Here is a 20,678-nt window from a genome sequence, read left to right on the forward strand (position 1 = left end):
TCTCGGCCTCCATAATCTCGGAGGTAATCCTATTGATTCTCTCTCTGCAGAACCCTGACTAATTCACTGAGCAAACTCTAGGATCTGGCAAACACAAATGCTGCTCTTCTAGATTTCTAACGAGGGGAGAAGACTGACCCATATCTTGACTATTATACTTATTATGGGCACAGCAACCCTTACCATATAAACACAGCACCAGGCTGACTGGCACAGTCACAGCCCCACCCTTTTATTGTCTACACTTTTTTTTTTCCCCTTTCTCGAGCGTTGTCAAGAGTTGTGCAAAGAAAGCAAGTTACCTGTGCTCCACCCAAGCACGTAGGAAGGACACATGGCAACAAGGCAATGGAGGGTAGGGACTGGGAGGCTGTGGAGGGGCACGGGGAGGGGACAGTAATAACATTCACCTGTGGGCTTGTCTCCTCCACAGATGAGCTATGTGATCTTGCACTATCTTACTCAGTAGCTCTGAGCCCCGGAATCCTCAAAGGTAAAGTGGGAATGATAGTGAATGCGCCTCATAGAACTGTTTGGAGGATGAGATGTGCTCAAAGGGAGTGTAGGGTAGGCCCTCGGTGAAGGGTTGCTCCCCCATGACGGCAACTCAAAAGCTGTCTGTGTTCACCTGGGTCACCCGTACTTTATCGTAACTGCTTCAGGCAGATTCAGAGGAGGTTTCTCCTGTCCAGGACACCCTCTCTAAACACTATCCATCCTCAGGCTGCTTTTCAGTCCAGGGCCCCAGCAGAGGCTTCTAGAATGGAGCCATGAACTCATTCCCCAAGTGCCTGCCTTTCTGCTCATGATAAATTTAGACAGGAGGCAGGTGGTTTCACCTGAGGTCAGGAGTTCGAGATCAGCCTGGTCAACATGGTGAAACCCTGTCTCTATTAAAAATACAAAAAAAATAGCTGGGCGTGGTGGTGGGAGCCTATAATCCCAGCTACTCAGGAGGCTGAGGCAAGAGAATCGCTTGAACCCAGGAGGCAGAGTTTGCAGTGAGCTGAGATCGCGCCACTGCACTGCAGCCTGGGCAACAGAATGAGACTCCACCCCCCAAAAAAAAAAAAAAAATTTAGGCAGGAGGAAGGCCCAGCCAACAGCAATGAAAAGCAGCTCTTCAGCACTGGGTGTTCTTCCCGAGACCTATGAGCCCTCGGGTCTCATAGCCAGAAAAACAGTTGGTGGAGAACTGGAGAAAAGCTTCCCTTCGTTCTCCCTGGCGGGTTGCATTTCAGAGGTGGTACTGGGGCAGAGCATCTTCAGGCCTTTCCCAATCCATTTAAGGGCAACAAAGAGAAATGAAAATATTTCCACTCCCCCTCCCCTCACTATCCCTCCTAGCGCCTCCCCTTGCCATTCTTCTTTGCTTTTTCTCTTCTTATTTCATAACTCCAGTAGCTCTTTCATAGTATCCTGGTACCCACAGGACCACAGAGAATGGTATTTTTTCCTACCCCTCAAAAGATGATTCTAATAATAATTTTGAAGCAGAAACTTCAAAGCCAAGATAATATTATTTTTAAAAAACTTCATTGTTTTGAACGAAAAAGTCCTATATGTTATTGTGAAAAAAGGAATCAAATAGTCCATATATATTTATTGTAAAGTTCCCCTCCATCGTCACCAATTTTCCTCAATTGCATTCCCTTGAAGTGAGCATCACTAAACAGTTTGGCGAGCATGTTTCCAGATATTTCTAACTTGGTCACTGGACAGATATATAGTGATGGCCTACAGTGTTCTAGGTGTGGCAGTGTGCTAGGTGCCCTGGGGCCCAGTGGTGAACAAATACAAACCTCTATGCTGTGCGGGTGCAGTGGTACACACCTGTAATCCCAGCAATTTGGGAGGCTGAGGTGGGAGGATCCCTTGAGACCAGGAGTTCAAGACCAGCCTCAGCAACACAGGGAGACCCTGTCTCTACAAAAAATAAAAAACTAGCCAGGTGTGGCAGTGTCCCAGCTACCCAGGAGACTGAGGCATGAGAATTGCTTGAGCCCAGGAGGTCAAGGCTGCAGTGAGCTATGATTGCACCAGTGCTCTCTCGCCTGGGCAATAGACTGAGACCCTGTCTCTTAAGAAAAAAAAAAAATCAATATACATATATATATGTGTGTGTATATGTCACAGATATTAGCAAAAAATAAGATAATACATTCTTTTAAATAATATCTCAGAGCCACTTTTTCATGTTAGTGCCTCAGATAATACATACATATTGATTTTGAATAGCTGCATCATATTCTGTTTTAAGGATATACCAAAATGCATACAACCTGTGTATGCTGTCTTAAAAATAAGCTGCATTTTCTCTGCTTGTGGAATGTTGAGTAACCTGCTTCCTGTGTCCTGCTTGAGCAGAACCTGGTACAGTCTGGACAGGGTTGCTCTGGGGCCTGTCCCCTTGATGAGAGTAGAGAGATAGCCGACTGAGTGGGCTGACGCTGGGACCCCTTCATCAGGCAGACAAGTCCAGCACCAGGAGCATGATGTGCCTGCCCAGGGTGCCCAGCTGGCCAGTCACATGGCTCAGTTCGTACCTAGGTCCCCGTGACTCCAAAGCTCCAGCTAACACTGCTCCCATCACCCCCTGTTGCCCCGAAAGGGAGCTCTCTCTCTCTCTCTCTCTCTCTCTCCACACATCGCTGGGTATCATCCTGACTGCAGCACTCCTTTATGCAGTAAATTCTGCAGGCTACTATTAAACAATGGGAAAAGAAGGGGAGAAAATAAACTTGAGGTCATGGAAAATGCAGCTAGAGGAGGTGTGTGTGTGTGTGTGTGTGTGTGTGCTTAAAATTAACTACTTTTCTGTGCCTGACAATAGGGTGGTGTGTGTGCACAGGCCACAGGCATGTGTGCGCATGTGTGTACACGTGTGTGCAGGGGCATGGTCAGTGAGTCCCCCCTCAGTGGTTATGGGCAGCAAATGCTGATGTCTTAAGCAGTCAGAGGAAAATGGAAGACGCTCGGCTCCCTCTTCCTCCCTATTATTTGCCTCCGCCATCCCCGCCTTTGCTCCTTTGGAGCTGCTAATGATTCCTCCGTCTTCACACTCAAGTTCGCTCTCCTCCCGGGGACACCCTCCCAGGCGAGGGCACTGCGACGACACGGAGGTTCGGGCCACTCCTGGGCCGCTTCTTAGCCGGGTGGTGAAAGCAAAAATGCCGCCCAATTGGTCACTGGCCGTTTCTCATGAATGAAGGAGGTTTCTGTTTTAAGAAATAAAGTGACTCCTCAGCCGTTGATTCACTGCCCACAAGGAGATTTTGAGCAGAGGCTTCCTAGGCTCCGTAGAAATTTGCATACAGCTTCCACTTCCTGCTTCAGAGCCTGTTCTTCTACTTACCTGGGCCCGGAGAGGGTGGAGGGAGGCCGAGGGCGACCCAAGGTGGAGAGAGACGAGTAGCCGCCGAGAGCCGATCACCCTCCGGGCCCGGTCTGTCTGTTCGTGGTGGTGCTAAGGTAAGTTATTCGGAGTTGTCACTTGCCTGGTCTTATTTCTTCACCACTGACCTATTTTCCAAAACACGCTGTTTCTCCTTTACTGAAATGTTCTGCCTCCACCTTCCTCTGTCTTGCTGTCCCCTCCTTTACCTCGACCGCACAGAGACCATCTTAGCTGAGAAATTGACAGTGAAGTTTGTGCCGCGAGGGTGTGTTGCTGGTATAGTGTTTCAGGCCCCAGCGCCCCGCCGGGTTAACCCTTTGAGGAGGGGAGGCCCGCACACAGGAGCTGCCTGGGAACCCTTCGTGTGGGTACTTAGTGTCCCCACAGGTTTCCATTAAGAATTCAAGCCCCACTTCTCCAAGGAGAGAGCCAGGGATGGCAAAGATTAAGTAATTGGCTTTCAGCCCCAGAACACGTCAGTGGCAGAGTTTTCTCGATCCCTGTTTCGTGCGGGGGGGAGAGGGGGGCGGAAAAAACCAACAGCACATTCTTGGGCCAGGAAGTTCTGCGGAGCCGTGTGCTGGCTGCGAGCCGCCTCCCGGGCCCTCTCCGCAGCCGCCCTCAGCCCTCCCAGGCTGGCGCTCCACGGAGCCTTTGGGAACAAGGGGGAGAAATGCCAGTACTTGATCTTAGAAGCTAATCACGCTTCTTGTGACTTTCAAGTTCAAGATGGTATCTTAGAATAGGGTTTTTGTTTTGTTTTGTTTTGTTTTTAAGGAACAGGAGAACAGGAGGCCAAATAATTTTTTAAAAAGACAAGAAACTTGGTTCCCTGTTCTTCACTTGTGGTTCCATGACAGAGGCAATTCCCTCTGACGCCCCTAGGTCTGGATTTCTTCATCAGTAAATTGATGGGGGGTGGTAAACTAACAGGAGTGAGTCAAATTCCCTTATAAAACAAAGCCAGGATAGTCCCATAGGGGTAGCGGTAGTGGGTGGTCTTCGAGACTTGTTTTGTTTACTGATTATTCACATATTTTAATTTTACCTCCCACTACCTTACCCGTTGGTAAGCCCCTTGAGGAAAAGGACTTTGTTTCCTGATACGTTTCTACCCCCTAGAACCCAGCATGCTACCAAATGCGTGGTAGGTGCTCGCATCCCTTCCTTGTCAGCTGCTTTGAGTTAGAGGTAAAGTAGCAGTCAGGGTGAGAGGCTGGGGACACGTGGCTCTGCGGGAGAGCTGCCTGGAATTAAGGCCTTATTATTGGCTCTAGCCAAATAGGAGAAAACAGGGAGTTTCTCGAATTTGTTCATATTCCATTTGGTTACCCAGGAAGGATCATCGTGCTATATTGCCCACAGAGTCAAGGCAGGCCAGAGAACTGGCAGACAAGCCCAGCTCCAGAAGCCAGAGTTACTGCTGTAGCTGGACCACTCACTGTGTGGGGGGCCTTTAATGGGAGGGGAAGGGAAATTGTGAAACACATCCTAACACCATGTAAGGGTGATGACTGTGATTAGACACATTATTAGACGGCGGATACACAGAATCCTTAACCTTTTCCAGACCGTGACTTAAAAAACAAGTGTTACTGCTTCTTTTTGGCAATTATTTGCCATCAATACAGTTCAAACAGGCTCTAGCTGACAGGGATGGGCTGATGCAGGGCTTTGGGTATTGCTAATCTGTTTCTGTGAGATATCAAGGTCCCAGTATATCCATGTCATGTTTTTAAGCATTTCTCTCTATTCCCCTGGGATGAAAGTACAGGAATTTCAAGATATTTCACCTGCAATGAGTTCCTGATTTTATTTTCAAACAATGATGCACCAGTATCTGAAAGCAGGCTAACTGTTGTGCGCTTGCCAGCCTCGCTCTAATCCTTAAAGGCCACACACCACAGTCATTCTTAATCTGCTGCTGCAGCTACCAGTCATTCCGTGATGAAGCATCAAGAGATGGATAATGTAGTTACTCTGCTCTGATCATCACGTGGGGTGGTCTGAGTATGGAATGAAGTCTGGGTAATGTACCAACATGTCAGATAGAAAGGCTCTTAACTCAGGGTTACTCATTTTTGGAGGCTGTAGAGACCGAAAATGTTAAAGCCTGCTTCACCCGGGATTAAGGAGTTAGTGACTTTCAGATGCTCTGAAAATGAAAAGAAGAGGAGAAGACTGTCATATTTGCAGGCATTCTTTAACAGGCATTCAGAAAGATTATGGTGGGGTAGTTTGTCTAAATTAAATCTATGTTTTACACACTGCAGAATGGAAATCTCAGAAATATCCTGAATTCAAATCATTTTTCTGCTGCAGGCAATTTTAGATTAGCTTCTAAAAACATATATGAATTGCAGGCAATGCTGCAGAAAAGAAAGAGAGAGAACACAGATGAGGCACATTCAACTTTAAATTCCTTTCAGATCCAATGAAATGGTCCCTGATGTTTGATCACATTTCCTTATCAAAACAATCCTGCAGTCCTTCCATGAGAAAGCATCTGGGGATTGGAATCAAGAAGCTGCCCCTCTGGGCCTCTCCTGTTTCTTCCCAATGCGTTGTCACCAAGATATTTTTAGTTCATGAAACCCAGGCTATCCTTTCTCCAACTGTCTTTGCCTCCCGTGCCCAGCAGGCCTCCTAGGAGCATACATGTGCTTGGTTGTGACTACTCAGCTCATTCTGTAGCTGTGTGTGCGTGCTTTGTGTGTGTGCGTGCCTTGTGTGTGTGCGCGCCTTGTGTGTGTGCGTGCCTTGTGTGTGTGCACATGCCTTGTGTGAGTGCCTTGTGTGCGCACCTTGTGAGTGTGCACGTGCCGTGTGTGTGTGCCTTGTGTGTGCGTGCCGTGTGTGTGCGTGCCTTGTGTGTGTGCACGCCTTGTGTGTGCGTGCGTGCCTTGTGTGTGTGCCTTGTGTGCACACCTTGTGTGTGTGCGCCTGCCTTGTGTGTGTGTGTGCCTTGTGTGTGCGTGCCGTGTGTGTGTGCACCTTGTGTGTGCGCATGCATTGTGTGTGTGCACATGCCTTGTGTGTGTGCATGCCTTGTGTATGCAGACCTCCCTGGATACCAGAAGTTGCAGACTGGCTGAAGCAGGGTGGGCTTCAATCCATGGGGTGATCCTTAGGGCTATGCTGGTTTGGCTTGGTTCCCTGATAAGGCAGCTCCACTCAAGCCCTTTAGGAGGGCCAGGACTGATCAAAGCTCCCAGCCTGTGCCCCTCTCCTCGGACTCACAGACCTAACTGCCTGGGGTCTTGGCAGCTCCCCCAGCAATGAGGGATACTTGGCTCTCTGCTGCCTCATTGTTTTCCTGCACTCAGGATGCCAATGTTTTTTCCCTTTTCCCTTCCCAGAGTCAACAGGTCTCCCTCCCAGCTCTGACCTCTCTTCCTACTCTGAGCTGTCTGTCCAAAGTCTTCCTGGCCTTCCAGCTTACCCCGACTCTTGCCTTTCACCTGTATTCATTCTTTCCCTTCCCTTCCAGCTGCCGCTTCTCATACCCAGCACTACATAAACACTACAAGTTAAATAAGTATCTCTCCTACACCAATAAAGGGCAAATACAAAAAATCTTTCAGCGTTTCCCCACTTTCCTTCACTCCATTCTCCTTCCTTCTCCTTCACTCTGTGGCTGGGGCTGAATTAGGGATCACACATGTGTGCTTAGAGAAGCCATCTTATCTGAAGAAACAAAAAAACAAAAACAGTGACGACGGAAAAAAAACCCAACGTGGGCTGGTTTGAGGTTGTTCTCTAAATGTTTATTACAATTTCTAACATGATGGAGTCAGCGTGTTCCCATTAGTCCTCCTCCTCCTCGTTTAGTAGCTCAGAGGAGTCCCACAGCAAACTTCCCAAATCAGGTCAGTTCACACTGTACTGCCTTCGGCCTGAGTCTTACTGTGCTGGGTTGTGTCCAAGGGCCAGTAAATGTTCCCTTCCTTCCAGGGCTCACCACTGTTTCAAATCCTCTGGCAAGCCCAATGGAAGAACTTCTCTATCTGGGAAATTCTGCAAGTAAACTTGGAAGTATTTGTTCACTGGAGTTGGAATCTGAGCCGAACAGTTCACTTAAAATCAACCTTCCGCTAAGCAAACCAGTGTTATGAAAGTTTGCATGCATCTGGGCAGTAAACAAAGGACATTAATGAGTTTAAAGATTTTGTTTTAAATACATGACTTTTGGACACTTATTTAAAAGATTATTCTCTGGGGAATGAAGTGAGGCCTTGAGAATCTTATAATTGAGTTTCTGATCCAAAGTAGATCTCAGGATCCTCCCAGCTGCAAATTTAAAGATGTCTTTTTTATGCCCACCTGAAATATTCATGCTGTGTGTCCCTAGGACTCTTCAAACCTATTCCTGACTCAAAGAAAGCCTAAGGAAAAAAATCTAAGCAGTTGTGAACACCGAGGCCTGATTATGGAAGAGCTGATAATATGGTTTATTAATTACTCAGGCTGCTCACTCCTGCCCTTCCTCTGTTCCTTGCTGTGCTATTTGTCTTCTTTCGGGGACATAACACCTTCATTAAATCCCATCCGTCCTTGCCTTAGAGTTGTCCCCTGGAAGATAGGCCCCCTCGAGATGCATCACCATTTATCATCACTCTTTGTTGGTGCTCTGTCAACCAGTTTTCAATTTATTTTGAATTCAGTTTATGATTAAAATTTAATGAGATCCAATCAAGTGCTTTTCTGAAATCAAGATGCCTCTGCAGCGTCGTCTGTATCCTCTATTGTAATGGCGTGAAGGAAAGCCATGGCAGATTTCCAGCCTGGCGATGCTGTACGGAACACAGGTGGCCTGCTTCCATGCCTCCTCAGTTTCAAGGTGAATGGCTCTGAAGCATATTTATTCCAGAATCTTCCAGGGGTTACGTGGCTTCCCCAGCCCCCTTTTTTCCCTCCTAAGAGCTGAACCAGTCTGTGCTCCCAACCGAGATGCAAGCAGTTAAGTGCACAGGCTCTGGTGCCAACGTGCTTAGATTTCAACCCCAGCTCTGCTACTTACTGGACGTGTGACCCTGGAAAAGTTACTTACCTTCTCTATGCCTTGCTTTTCCCATCTGTAAAATGGGGCTGACGATAGTACCTATGAAATAGAGTGGCTGTGAGAATTAAGTAACTTAATACATCTATCACACTTGTAACAGCATTTCCCACATAGTAAGCATTCAATAAATATTAACAATGATTGCTAACAAAGAGTAGTTTCTTAAGTATGTCAGTTTCATTAGGTTTGTATTTTGGCTTATCAGCCTATAATCTGTATCAACAGTAAACTACAACCCTAGAGTTAAAATTTACCATAACCTGTTTTTAGCACCAACCTATTGCTCAGAATGGTTTTTATATGTTTAAAGGATTTTTTTTCTTTTTTCTTTTTTTTTTTTTTTTTTTGAGGCAGAGTCTTGCTCTATCACCCAGCCTGGAATGCAGTGGCATTTGATTCACTGCAACCTCCGCCTCCCGAGTTCAAGCGATTCTCCTGCCTCAGCCTCCTGAGTAGCTGGGACTATAGGCACATGCCACCACGCCTGGCTCATGTTTTGTATTTTTAGTAGAGATGGGGTTTCATCGTGTTAGCCAAGATGGTCTTGATCTCCTGACCTTGTGATCCACCCGCCTCGCCCTCTCAAAGTGCTGGGATTACAGGCTTGAGCCACTGAGCCTGGCTAAAAGATGTTTTTTATTTAAAAAAAAAAAAAAAAAAAAAAGCAGAATATGAGACAGACACAGCATGTGGGCCTATAAAGCATAAACTATTTACTATCTGTCTCCTTTGCAGAAAAAGTTTGCCAGCCCCTGATTTATATGGTTTAATGGAAAGAGCTTGGAGATCTAAAGGCTTGATTTGGCTTCACCCATCACTTGTGAAGTGACTGTGGGAAAGCTACTCAGTGTGTCTAAGCCGCTGTCAAACAGGAATGGCAAAGGGGTAACACTTACCCTGCTTATGGCCTAGGCTTGTTTTAAGAACCAAAGGAGATGATGTGTATCAAATGTGCCGGAAATGACTCATAAATACCCATGTTTGTTAAAAAGATATGGTCTCTATACATTAGCTTCATGGAATAGGATTAGCACCTGAGTGTAAAACCAGGGACTACTGCCTTTAAAAAAAGCGCTCCATAGCCAGATAACAACTGCAGTTGTAGTTGCGGTAAAAATTTTAAAAATAGCTATTGGTTTTTGAGAGCTCAATGATAGGGGCCAGGCTCTACATTCAGCGCTTTATTTGTATCTACTCTTTATCCTCACAACACCGCTGTGGAGAAGTGAGGCCCAGAGAAGTTCAGTAACTTTGTCAAGAACACAGATCTAATCGTGTCGCTAGCTGGCACAGGGAGAATTTAACCCTAGGGAGTCTGAACCCAGAGCCTGTGCATTTAAGTATTGCATTCTTTCCCACACCCTGGAAATATGTGTTGATTTAGGGTAAGCCCATCTGGAAGGCAGAAGCCACAGTTCACTGTGAATGTGGGCATTAAGTCTGTTCATGTGTGCCCTGGGAGAGACTTGCTTCCACACAGGCCAGGGTGGAGTCTGACGGACCTGAAGAAAGGGAGGCAGGCACGATGGGAGAAAAAGCTTTTTGATGAACTGTGAGATCAGAAGAAAGGTAGCGCTGTGAAGACTAATAGGCTCTGTTTCAAAAAAACTAGTGAGTTAAGGAAGATTGTGCTAGAGGAGGAAAAGCTTGCTGGGAGCAGACATGAGCAAAGTATTGGAGGCAGCTCAAGGGGGTTGACTGAGAGCTGTGTACAAAGAGAGAGAGAGGGTGAAGCATGGGAAAATCTGTCACTGGGACACCAAGGGAGCATTGTCACATGGATGTCAGGGCTGCTGACATCTGGATGTGATATTATTTGTAAAACTAGGTGGCTCGGGGCAGAGTAGAGGAGCCCAAAGAAAGGTCTCAGGCCCAAGGAGACAAAAAGGAAACAAAGCAAGGGACCTGGAGAAACTGACGGAGATTTGAGGAAAGATGCCTGTCAGATCCAAGAGCCAGAACCACAGCTCATAGTCCAAATGGTGATGAGAGTCCAGAGATGAAAAGTTGTCGTCAGGCTGGGTGCAGTAGCTCATGCCTGTAATCCCAGCACTTTGGAAGGCTGAGGTAGAAGGATTCCTTGAGCCCAGGAATTCGAGACCAGCGTGGGCAACATGGTGAGACTCCATCATTACAATAAATAAATAAATAAATAAATAACCAGGCATGGTGATGCACGCCTGTGGTCCTAAGGTGGGAAGAATACCTGATCCCAGGAGGGCAAGGGGGCATTGAACCATGATCACGCCACTGAGCAACAAAACCTAGTCTCAAAGAAAAAAAAAAAAGGAAAGAAAAGCTACTGTGGTCTTTGGGGTTAGCTGTGTGTCCCTGGAAATCAGCTCTGTCCCAGCTCGTGCCCACCCATGCGTACCCGAGGCACATGTTCTCAGCCCCTGCTGAATGGATTTTTTATATTTGAAGAAATATGTTCACTCTCTCCTGGGTGGTCTCATGAGTTCCTCATTCGCATTGGTTCTTAATCTTTGTAAGCATCAGAATCACTAGCAGAGCCTTTCCTTTTCATTTTTATCTTTTAAGTCTATATAGATGGACTTGTTACAAAACTTCAACGGTATAAAATGTTCTGAAAAGCAAGACTCTTTCCTACCCCCATCCAGTTCTTTTCCCAGAGGCAACCTCTGTTCCTCATTTCTTTTGAGATGGCAGACATACGACATTATATCATACAAAGGATGGCATACCCTACACACAGTGCCACTCTTGAGTTTTTTAACTTAATAAATCTTAGAGATAGTTCCATTTGAGTTCACACAGCCCTTCCTCATTCTTTCTTAAAGGATGTGGAGTGTTTATTGTACAGATATACTACAGCTTTAAAAATCAGAATCTTTAGGCCGGGTGCGGTGGCTCAAGCCTGTAATCCCAGCACTTTGGGAGGCCAAGGCGGGCGGATCACGAGGTCAAGAGATCGAGACCATCCTGGCCAACATGGTGAAATCCCGTCTCTACTAAAACAAATAAAAAAAATTAGCTGGGTGTGGTGGCGTGGTGGCGTGCGCCTGTAGTCCCAGCTACTTGGGAGACTGAGGCGGAAGAATTGCTTGAACCCAGGAGGAGGAGGTTGCCGTGAGCCAAGATTGTGCCACTGCACTCCAGCCTGGCACCTGGTGACAGAGTGAGATTCTGTCTAAAAAAAAAAAAAAAAAAAAATCAGAATCTTTAGACGTGGGCCATGTCCAGTGTTAGCTATTATGAACACTGCTGTGTTGCCTGTCTTCAGAGCCTCTTCATTTCACACAAGATAATACATATCCCAGCACTTCAGGAGGCCGAGGTGGATGGATTGTGAAGTCAGGAATTCAAGACCAGCCTGGCCAAGATGGTGAAACCCCATCTCTACTAAACATACAAAAATTAGCCAGGCGTGGTGGCAGGTACTTGTAGTCCCAGCAGCTCAGGAGGCTGAGGCAGAGAATTGCTTGAACCTGGGATGCAGAGGTTTCAGTGAGTGGAGATTGCGCCACCCCACTCCAGCCTGGGAGACAGAGCAAGACTCCATCTCAAAAAAAAAAAAACAAAAAAAAAAAACAAAAAAACAACTTACCTCTCTGCAGAGGAAATTCTTAGAAGTGAAATTACTAGGTCAAAGGGCATAAGCTTTTAAAATTCTAATAGTTATGACCAAATTGCACAGATTACATTTCCCTTGGCAAAGTGTGACCTGTTTACTTGTGAGACTTAAACAAAAATAAACTAATATTTTACATACCATAAACAAAAATACTGAAGAGTCTCTAGGTGTGGGGCCTGGGCATCAGTATCTGGAGCCTCAGAGAAGAGTTCTGAGCCAGGAACTCTCCTGGGTTTCCTCGCCCTCCAGCCCCACTCTCCCACCAGGATTTGTCGAAGTGCTGGTGAGCCTGAGACCACTCAGGGTGCTACCAGCATTGGGGATCCCAGGGTCCTAGCTGGCAGGTCTCCTGTTCCCCTGAGGAGTCAGTGCTTTCTCCCTAGGTCATGGCTGGAAAACAGGGCTTTTCCACTTCAATCCAGGTGCCACCCTCTGGTAGAGACTAGAGCAAAGGCCATGCCAGGGTTACAAGCATATAAATATGGAGAAAGCCTGGGAAAAAAATGGAAAACCAGAAAAACGGCTTGGGTCAGAATAAGCAAGAACCAGGCTCACGTGCACATCTGTTCCATCGGTTGTATGCCCCAGAACTCACCTCTGTCCCCAGTTCATGCTCACCCATGCTTCCCCGGGGTCCGGGGTACACGCTCTCACCCTCTGCTGAATGCTTTTTCGTATTTTAAAAATACAGTGGTGAGATACTGAGTGATTATTTTTTAACGTTTAGTATTTTTACACTATTGACATGAAAGACAAAAGAGAGAAAACTGCCATCCCTGACCGTAACCCATTAATCTGCTGGTGGCCCCCTTTGTGGCATTTGTAATTGTTCTCTGTGACTGCCTCAGGAGAGTTGTCAGGGTTGCTCTTTTTCTACCAGTTCAGTCAGGGGGCTGGGGCTGGAAGGGGCCCATGTGGCAGTGGCAGGGGTGCCCCACCCTTTTCTCTTGTGGGTGGAGCTCTGCAGAAGCATGAAGACCAGCACCTCCCTGCCTGGAATCTATGAGCAGATGCTCCTGTCACACTGGCTGATGGCACCACCTTTATTCTGCAAGCAAGGGTTGTGGTCAATCCTGCCCATGGGCAGGACCTTTGGGCATGGCCCAGAAGTACCTTGGGTGCGTGACCATAGTGGGCATTTAATGTTCATAAGAGAAAAAAAAAAAGAGGGAAGGGTCACCCATGTGGCATAATTTTAAGAACTGAGGACCAGGCCTGCCAGATACTTCTCTCTACTCAACACTGTTATTGACAACATTCTCGTGGTCACAAATCCAGCTACATGGACCTGTCACTGCTCTGAAATATCATCAAATGTTGCCGGGCGCGGTGGCTCAAGCCTGTAATCCCAGCACTTTGGGAGGCCGAGGCGGGTGGATCATGAGGTCAAGAGATCGAGACCATCCTGGTCAACATGATGAAACCCCGTCTCTACTAAAAATACAAAAAATTAGCTGGGCATGGTGGCGCATGCCTATAATCCCAGCTACTCAGGAGGCTGAGGCAGGAGAATTGCCTGAACTCAGGAGGCGGAGGTTGTGGTGAGCTGAGATCGCGCCATTGCACTCCAGCCTGGGTAACAAGAGCGGAACTCTGTCTCAAAAAAAAAAAAAAAAAAATAGGCATCAATTATGTATTCATTCAACAAATCTTTATTGAGCACCTACTATGTGCCAGATGTAGTTCAAGGCATTGAGAATATAGCTGTAAATAGTCCTAGCTACTTGGGATGCTAAGGTGGGAGGATCACTTGAGCCCAGGAGTTTGAGGCTGCAGTGAACTATGATCTAGGCACTGCCCTCCAGCCTGGGTGACAGAGCAAGACCCCCATATCACAAAGAAAAAGAAAAGAGAAAATCGTACCCTCAGGAAGTTTATATTCCGGGAGAAGGGAGAGGTGATGAGCAAACGAGATTATTAGATATTTGTAACATATACATTTGAGTAATACATAAGACAGTGATAACTGCTGGAGAAGAAGATAAAGCAGGGAAGGGAGATGGGAATGAGAGGAGAGTGTAAACATTTTAGAGAGCATGACCAGGGCGACCTCAGCGAGCTGACAGCAGAGGAAAGACCCAAAGGAGAAAGGAAGGGAGCCAAGCAGCTGTGTGTGGGGGAAGAACGTTCGGGGAAGAGGGTGAAACAGCTAAGGTGCCGGCTGTGGGTTTTCTGCATGTTACTTAGTTTCCTCTCTTAGGCTGGATCATAGCAACTTGAAGGTAGAAAGAATGTTTCTGTGCCTTCAGAAATTACTGTGATTATCTCTCACTGCATACCCTTTTGTACCTGTTGAATTTTGTATCACTTGTGGTTATTTAAAAGGTATAGAAACTATTTCTGCTGGACTTGTGCCTCAGAAGGGGGATACACAGCCCTGAGTTGGAGTCTGTAATTATCTGCTATTTGAGTATTTGATAGTGACATGTTTGAAACACCAGGGTCCGTTTTGTTTTTTGAAGATTACTAATTCCATAGTTTTATTAGAAGTTGTTTCTTGCCATGCCAGGTTTATTTGCTAAATATTCAAAAACCCTGTGTTCCTTTTTGGACTCTTTTTTTTTTTTTTTTTTTTTTTTGAGACAGTTTTGCTCTTGTCACTCATGCAATGGCGTGACTTCGGCTCACTGCAACCCTCGCCTCCCAGGCTCTATCAATTCTTCTGCCTCAGCCTCTCAAGTAGCTGGGATTACAGGTGTGCACCACCATGCCCAGCTAATTTTTGTATTTTTAGTAAAGACAGGGTTTCAACATGTTGGCCAGGCTGGTCTTGAACTCCTGACCTCAGGTGATCCACCTGCCTTGGCCTCCCAAAGTGCTGGGATCACAGGTGTGAACCACCAGGCCTGGCCAGAACAGTTTTTTAAAAATTATTTTTATTTCTTGAGACAGGGTCTTGCTCTGTCACCCAGGCCAAAGTGCCGTGGCACAATCTCGGCTCACTACAGGCTGGACCTCCAGGGCTCAAGTGATCCTCTCACCTCAGCCTCCTGAGTAGCTGGGACTACAGGCGCATGCCACCACACCTTGCCAATTTGTTTAATTTTTGTAGAGACAGGGTCTCATTATGTTGCCAACCCTGGTCTTGAACTCTTGGGCTCAAGTAATCCTCCTGCCTCAGCCTCCAAAGTGCTGGGGTTACAGGTGTGAACCACCACACCCAGCCCCAGACCAGTTTTAACTGTGGAGTTCCCATCAGAGGATGACCTCAGATTTCCAGGTAGGTGAGACATCGGGCTCATCACTTTTTTTTTTAAGCCTCCTCCAAGTCCCTATTGGCTCTTCAGCTAGAAGAGTAGAATTTGCAACTTCTTTTCCTTTGGGTAGAAAAGACTTCTAAGGTATTTACATTGGAAAATCCAGAAAGAATGTAAATAGTTGTACCTGAGGGGTGAGGATTGGAAGCGAATCCCATGACAATAAGGAGAGGACAGGAATGAGTCCTGCTAGTCAGGTCCCTTTTTGCATCTCTCTGCCTCCCGTTCAGCTGCGGGCACACAAGTGCATGTGGAAGATGACAACACTCAGCCCGGCCTTGAAGAAAAGACTTTTGTTTTCCAGCCAGCTGAAGAGCATGTTGTATGGCACATGCAGTTTCATAACTGGAAAAATTACAAGAAAGGGAAAAAATGGTGAACATTTTTTAAATAATAGAAAGTTGTGATATTTATGGGTCTTTTTGGTAGGCTCTTGTTTGCTGAGAAATGCTGAGTGTTTGATAAATTGTATTGTTTGCTGAGAATGATGGCAAGGAAAACCCCGCCCTGCCCCCACCTCTTGCCACACAAGTGGAAAACTACTTGGGGCATTCTAAAGTAGCAAAACAGTAGATGCATATCATACACCGGTGAAAACAATTCTTTAAGCCCGGGATATGCGACCCTGCCCCCGCGGCTTCCTCGTGGAGAATACTTTCTAGTTTGTTCTTGATCGGTGGTAAGCAGGCACCAGCTGCCTACTTAGTTTATCTTGGGTCTATGAGAAAACACAGAACACCTGCTGTTAATAATAATCACCTGTTCAGAGAGAATAATTACGTGGGTCAGCATCTGCTTGAGGCCTTCAGCCTATAACGCTGTCAGCCCTCTGAGGCTCTCGGGTTGGAAGGCTGTTGGCCCGCCGGATAGTCCCACTCTGCTGGTCTATCTGGGTGTCTGCTTCTTAATGCCTTCAGTGCCACCTGGATGGGGGTCTCTACGGCGGAGCAGGTCTGAGTACTTGTTCATTTTTATGAGGTCTGATCAGGTCTCCTTTTAGCTGATGAGGTCTCCTTTTCTGCAGAGCCAATGAGAAAAGGACACACACAGCCTGAAAAGGACAAGGACAGGGAAAGGGAGAGATGGCGAGATGGAGGGAGAGCCAGCCCGAAATTAGAAGCTGAGTTTTCTGTTGTGTCAGAAAGCAGAGCAAGGGTCATTGTGCGGCAGGTGGGTAAGTTTGATACCAAGTGGGAGAAGAGTGTCAAAGAGCATTCATTTGGCAGGGAGTGGTGAGGTATCTTTTTATAGGCTGTTAAGTCCATTTGGTGGCAAACTGCTGGCCCTATCTGTGTGAAGGGGGAGCATTTCAAAATGCGGTCATGATCCCATTGGATTGGGTACAGGGTGCGAGAGAAAGTGAATGCATGCTCTCTGAAACTTGTCTTAGAACCGTAATTTATGTAATCTGACTTGTAGGCACAGTGAGCCCTCAGTGAATGTTTGTGGTTGAAATGCGAATTGGAGTCAAAGTAGGAATTTTAAAATCCAGACACAATCCCTTCCCTCTCTCTGGTATTCGAAGTACGCTATGTACAGGCCTGGCATAGAATAACCCTCTGGGATTTCTTTTTCACTTGCTGGCACTTTTACAACACCTACTCTGCAGCCTCCTGCGAAGCCCCAGTCGCTCCTGTGCAGCCTCATCCCTCGACTGCCTTCTTCCTCCCACTGTGGTCAAGGCATCATCTCAACCAGTCGAATGAGAAGAGGAGGCTGGTTTTCTTTCTCATTGTGTTAGGTTAATTAAGAGTTGTTCTTCTTATAGCTAAAAGCAATATTGCCTGGACTGTGGGCTAAATGCTCTGCAGGCTAAGATCCAGTTTAGTGAGCCTTGCTGGTTCAAATACATCACAAACCAGATGGTCATGTCTACCTCTGTTGCAGGCATCGTGCCCAGAGGGAATTAAGTCCTCCAAATGACCTAAAATTATTAGGTAGAAAATGTCACTCTGACCTTTTTTCAATGTGTTTTTTTAAACTTGGACTTTCTTTTTTTCCTTTTTTTTTTTTTTTTTAAAAAAACCCTTTTATTTTTTAAAATTAGGCAATAGTCAAATGGAACAAAATTATAAAAGTTCAAAAGGTGAAAAACTCTTCCTCCCATTCCTCTCCCCCAGGTTAATTCCATCCTCAAAGGCAACCAATGTAGCAATGTCTATGTATCTTCCACACGTTTATACATATACAAGCAGATATGCACACATATACACATTCTCATTTTTTAACACAAAATAGCAGCATAGTATCCACATTGCTCTGTGCCTGCCTTTTTAAAAAAACTCAATATATCTTAGAGATCATTCCAATCCCATATCAGTTACTAAGATTTATTTTATCATGTATTCCACGCACATACAAAGAAGCCCACATTATGGTAATTTCTCTTCCCTCAATACTTGGCAGTTGATTTTCATCTGTGTTTTCCCCTTGCTGGTGAATGATTTCTACCACAGGATGGTCCAATCACATTCTTTGAATTGTCTTCCGGATAAAATATCTTAATAAGCATTAGTGCTTTTGCCTGAAGGATAAGTAAACAATTGTATGTGATTAGGGCTCTGCAAGCACATTGGTGTCTCACTGTTAATTTAAACCACATCCTGAACCAGGCCCCTTAAGGTCATAAAAGGAGGACTCCAAGAATTGATCTATCTTCTAAGGCTGTGGCATGTTTTCTCTTGTTCCAGAAACTAGAATGAGCCGAAGCATTCCTGTGGAGGTTGATGAATCAGAACCATACCCAAGTCAGTTGCTGAAATCAATCCCAGAATATTCCCTGGAAGAGGAATCAGAACCACCTGCTCCAGATATAAGGAACATGGCACCCAACAGCTTGTCTGCACCCACCACGCCTCACAATTCTCAAGCTCACCCAACCCTGAAACTTGCAAATGACCAGCGGCCTGTATCCCAGCAGGTCACCTGCCTGCGCACTCAAGTTGTGGAGGACAGTGAAGACAGCTTCTGCAGGAGACACCCAGACCCAGGCAAAGCTTTCCCCTCTGGGTCCTCTGCAGTCAGCGAGCCCGAGCCTGAGTCTGAGTCTGTGGTTGGAGCCCTCCCTGCAAAGCATCAGTTTTCATTTATGGAAAAACGTAATCAATGGCTGGGATCTCAGCTTTCAGCAGCTTCTCCTGACACTGGCCATGACTCAGACAAATCAGATCAAAGTTTACCTAATGCCTCAGAAGACTCCTTGGGCGGTAGCCAGGAGATGGTGCAACGGCCGCAGCCTCACAGGAACCGAGCAGGCCTGGATCTGCCAACCACAGACACGGGATATGATTCCCAGCCCCAGGATGTCCTGGGCATCAGGCAGCTGGAAAGGCCCCTGCCCCTCACGTCTGTGTGTTACCTGCAGGACCTCCCCAGACCTCTCAGGTCCAGGGACTTCACTCAGTTTGAACCTCAGAGGTATCCAGCATGTGCTCAGATGCTACCTGCCAGTATTTCCCCACATGCTCCATGGAACTATCATTACCATTGTCCTGGAAGTCCTGATCACCAGGTGCCATGTAAGTGATATTTACCTCCTCTGGGCATTCTGGGCTGGGTGACTAAAGAAACAAGGGACTCACATCCATGCCTTGTGTCACTAGACCAGCATGAAGAGGTCAGAATGCTGGGAGCGCATTCTGCTTCTCCTAGGGGCTTTTCACGTGTGGTTGGATTTGCAAAGGGCCTTCAGAGAATGCTTTTTCTTTTTCTTTTCCAAGATGGAGTCTTGCTCTGTCACCTAGGCTAGAGTGTGGTGGTGTGATCTCGGCTCACTGCAACCTCTGCCTCCCAGGTTCAAGCAATTCTCATGCATCAGCCTCCTGAGTAGCTGGGATTACAGGCGCACACCACCACACCTAGCTAATTTTTTTAAAATTTTTAGTGCAGTTGGGGTTTCACAATGTTGGCCAGGCTGGTCTGGAACTCCTGACCTTGTGATCCGCCCGCCTTAGCCTCCCAAAGTGCTGGTATAACAGGCGTGAGCCACCACACCCGACAGAATGCTTTTTCTTAGCCTAAAGCATGTCCCACTTGGAATCTCCTTCTCTAGAGATCTTTAAGGACAAAACAGTTTCCTCTCTCTGGGTTAGTTTAACAAGCCTGCCTAGAAGCAGAGAGATGACCCACATGATTTCTAGAAAATGTATTTTTTGTTCTGATTCTTGGGCAGATGGGTTCTTTCTTCTCTTCATGTTTCTTCCCCATCTTAGACTTGGCAGAGAAAGGGCTTTTAGTTAAAAACAAAGCAAAACAAAACAGAAAACCAGAAGGTGCCCAGAATGTCATTGAGACTCTTGGATTCGGGCCATTACATGAAAATGAAGTTGCTTCTGTGATTCTGTTGCTTAAACCCTTTTGGACGCTTGAGCCATCCACAGCTACCCTGCATTCCAGCCACTCAAAGACTAGCAGCCCCCTTGCTCATCATGATGGTTCACATCTCCATGTGTTTGCCACGCTCTTCTCCCTCTCCGGGATGTTCTTCCCCCTCTTGTGTGTTTGACCCAGTTTCTGTACACCTTTAAAAAAAACTGCTTTGTTGAGATCTAATTTACATAATGTGAGGTTTATCCTTAAGCCATTTTAAATACAAAATTCAGTAAATTTTAGTGTATTTACAGTTATACAACCACCATCAGACACATTTTTTGAGACTTAGCTCAAGTGTACCCCTGGAAACCTCCCAGATCATGTTCTCCTTCAGGGCCTGATGCTGCTCTGGCCCTGTTGGGATCCTCATGCCAGAAAGGCATCTGATTATCTGCTTGTCCCCTCTCCTTCCAGACTGCAAGCTTTTGCACATCCACAAACGCAAACGTGTACTTTCAGTTCGTAATTCCCCAGCATTTAGTACAGTGTCTGGCACTTACTGGACTCTCAAACTACTTCTGAAATAATATGTACTAGTGAAGTTAGCATTTCTGAAAGTGGTAATGTCTTAGATTGAGATAAAAGCTCTATCACCATTTTTTTTTCCTACCACCATTCTTGATATTAAATCTCTGCTGAGGCCACTGGAAAATAACAATAGGGCTTTCCAGGTGAAACACAGGACTGTGAGATGTGATATTTTTCTTAGCAAATAAACAACTCAGAGTAATTCAAGGAGTGTAAGAAGTGCCTGACCAAAGGCCTGATGCCCAACTTTAAATTATGGAAATAATCACAAATGGTGTAATCAACCATAATTTACATATTTGTACATGTATACTAAGTATAAAGCTTCCTAAAGTGAAGAGAGCAACACAGTAATTCATAACTCAAAAAAAAAAAGGAAAACAGGAGATAGAGAAATGTAACTTAGAAGATGCTGGGAAGAAATAGGTAAGAATGAGTGTGACATCAGGAATGAGGGCAGGGGCTGGG

The 20,678-nt window shown here is 46.1% G+C and overlaps 1 protein-coding gene across 3 annotated transcripts in view; it reads left to right on the forward strand.

Annotated features, from left to right (window-relative positions):
* The first annotated feature begins 3,098 nt into the window (after positions 1-3,098).
* TRAF3IP2 (TRAF3 interacting protein 2) overlaps positions 3,099-20,678 on the forward strand; it is a 47,827-nt gene continuing 30,247 nt past the window's right edge. The window contains exons 1-2 of one of the 3 annotated variants that reach the window (XM_074397593.1): positions 3,099-3,471; positions 18,002-18,829. In XM_074397593.1, coding sequence (XP_074253694.1) covers positions 18,010-18,829 — 820 coding nt within the window. In that variant the 5' untranslated portion in view covers positions 3,099-3,471; positions 18,002-18,009. The remainder of the gene's footprint in view (positions 3,472-18,001; positions 18,830-20,678) is intronic. The other 2 variants (XM_010346480.3, XM_010346479.3) reach the window with 2 other exon arrangements.

The sequence above is a fragment of the Saimiri boliviensis genome, chromosome 4 (assembly GCF_048565385.1).
Source record: "Saimiri boliviensis isolate mSaiBol1 chromosome 4, mSaiBol1.pri, whole genome shotgun sequence".
NCBI classification, from domain to species: domain Eukaryota; kingdom Metazoa; phylum Chordata; class Mammalia; order Primates; family Cebidae; genus Saimiri; species Saimiri boliviensis.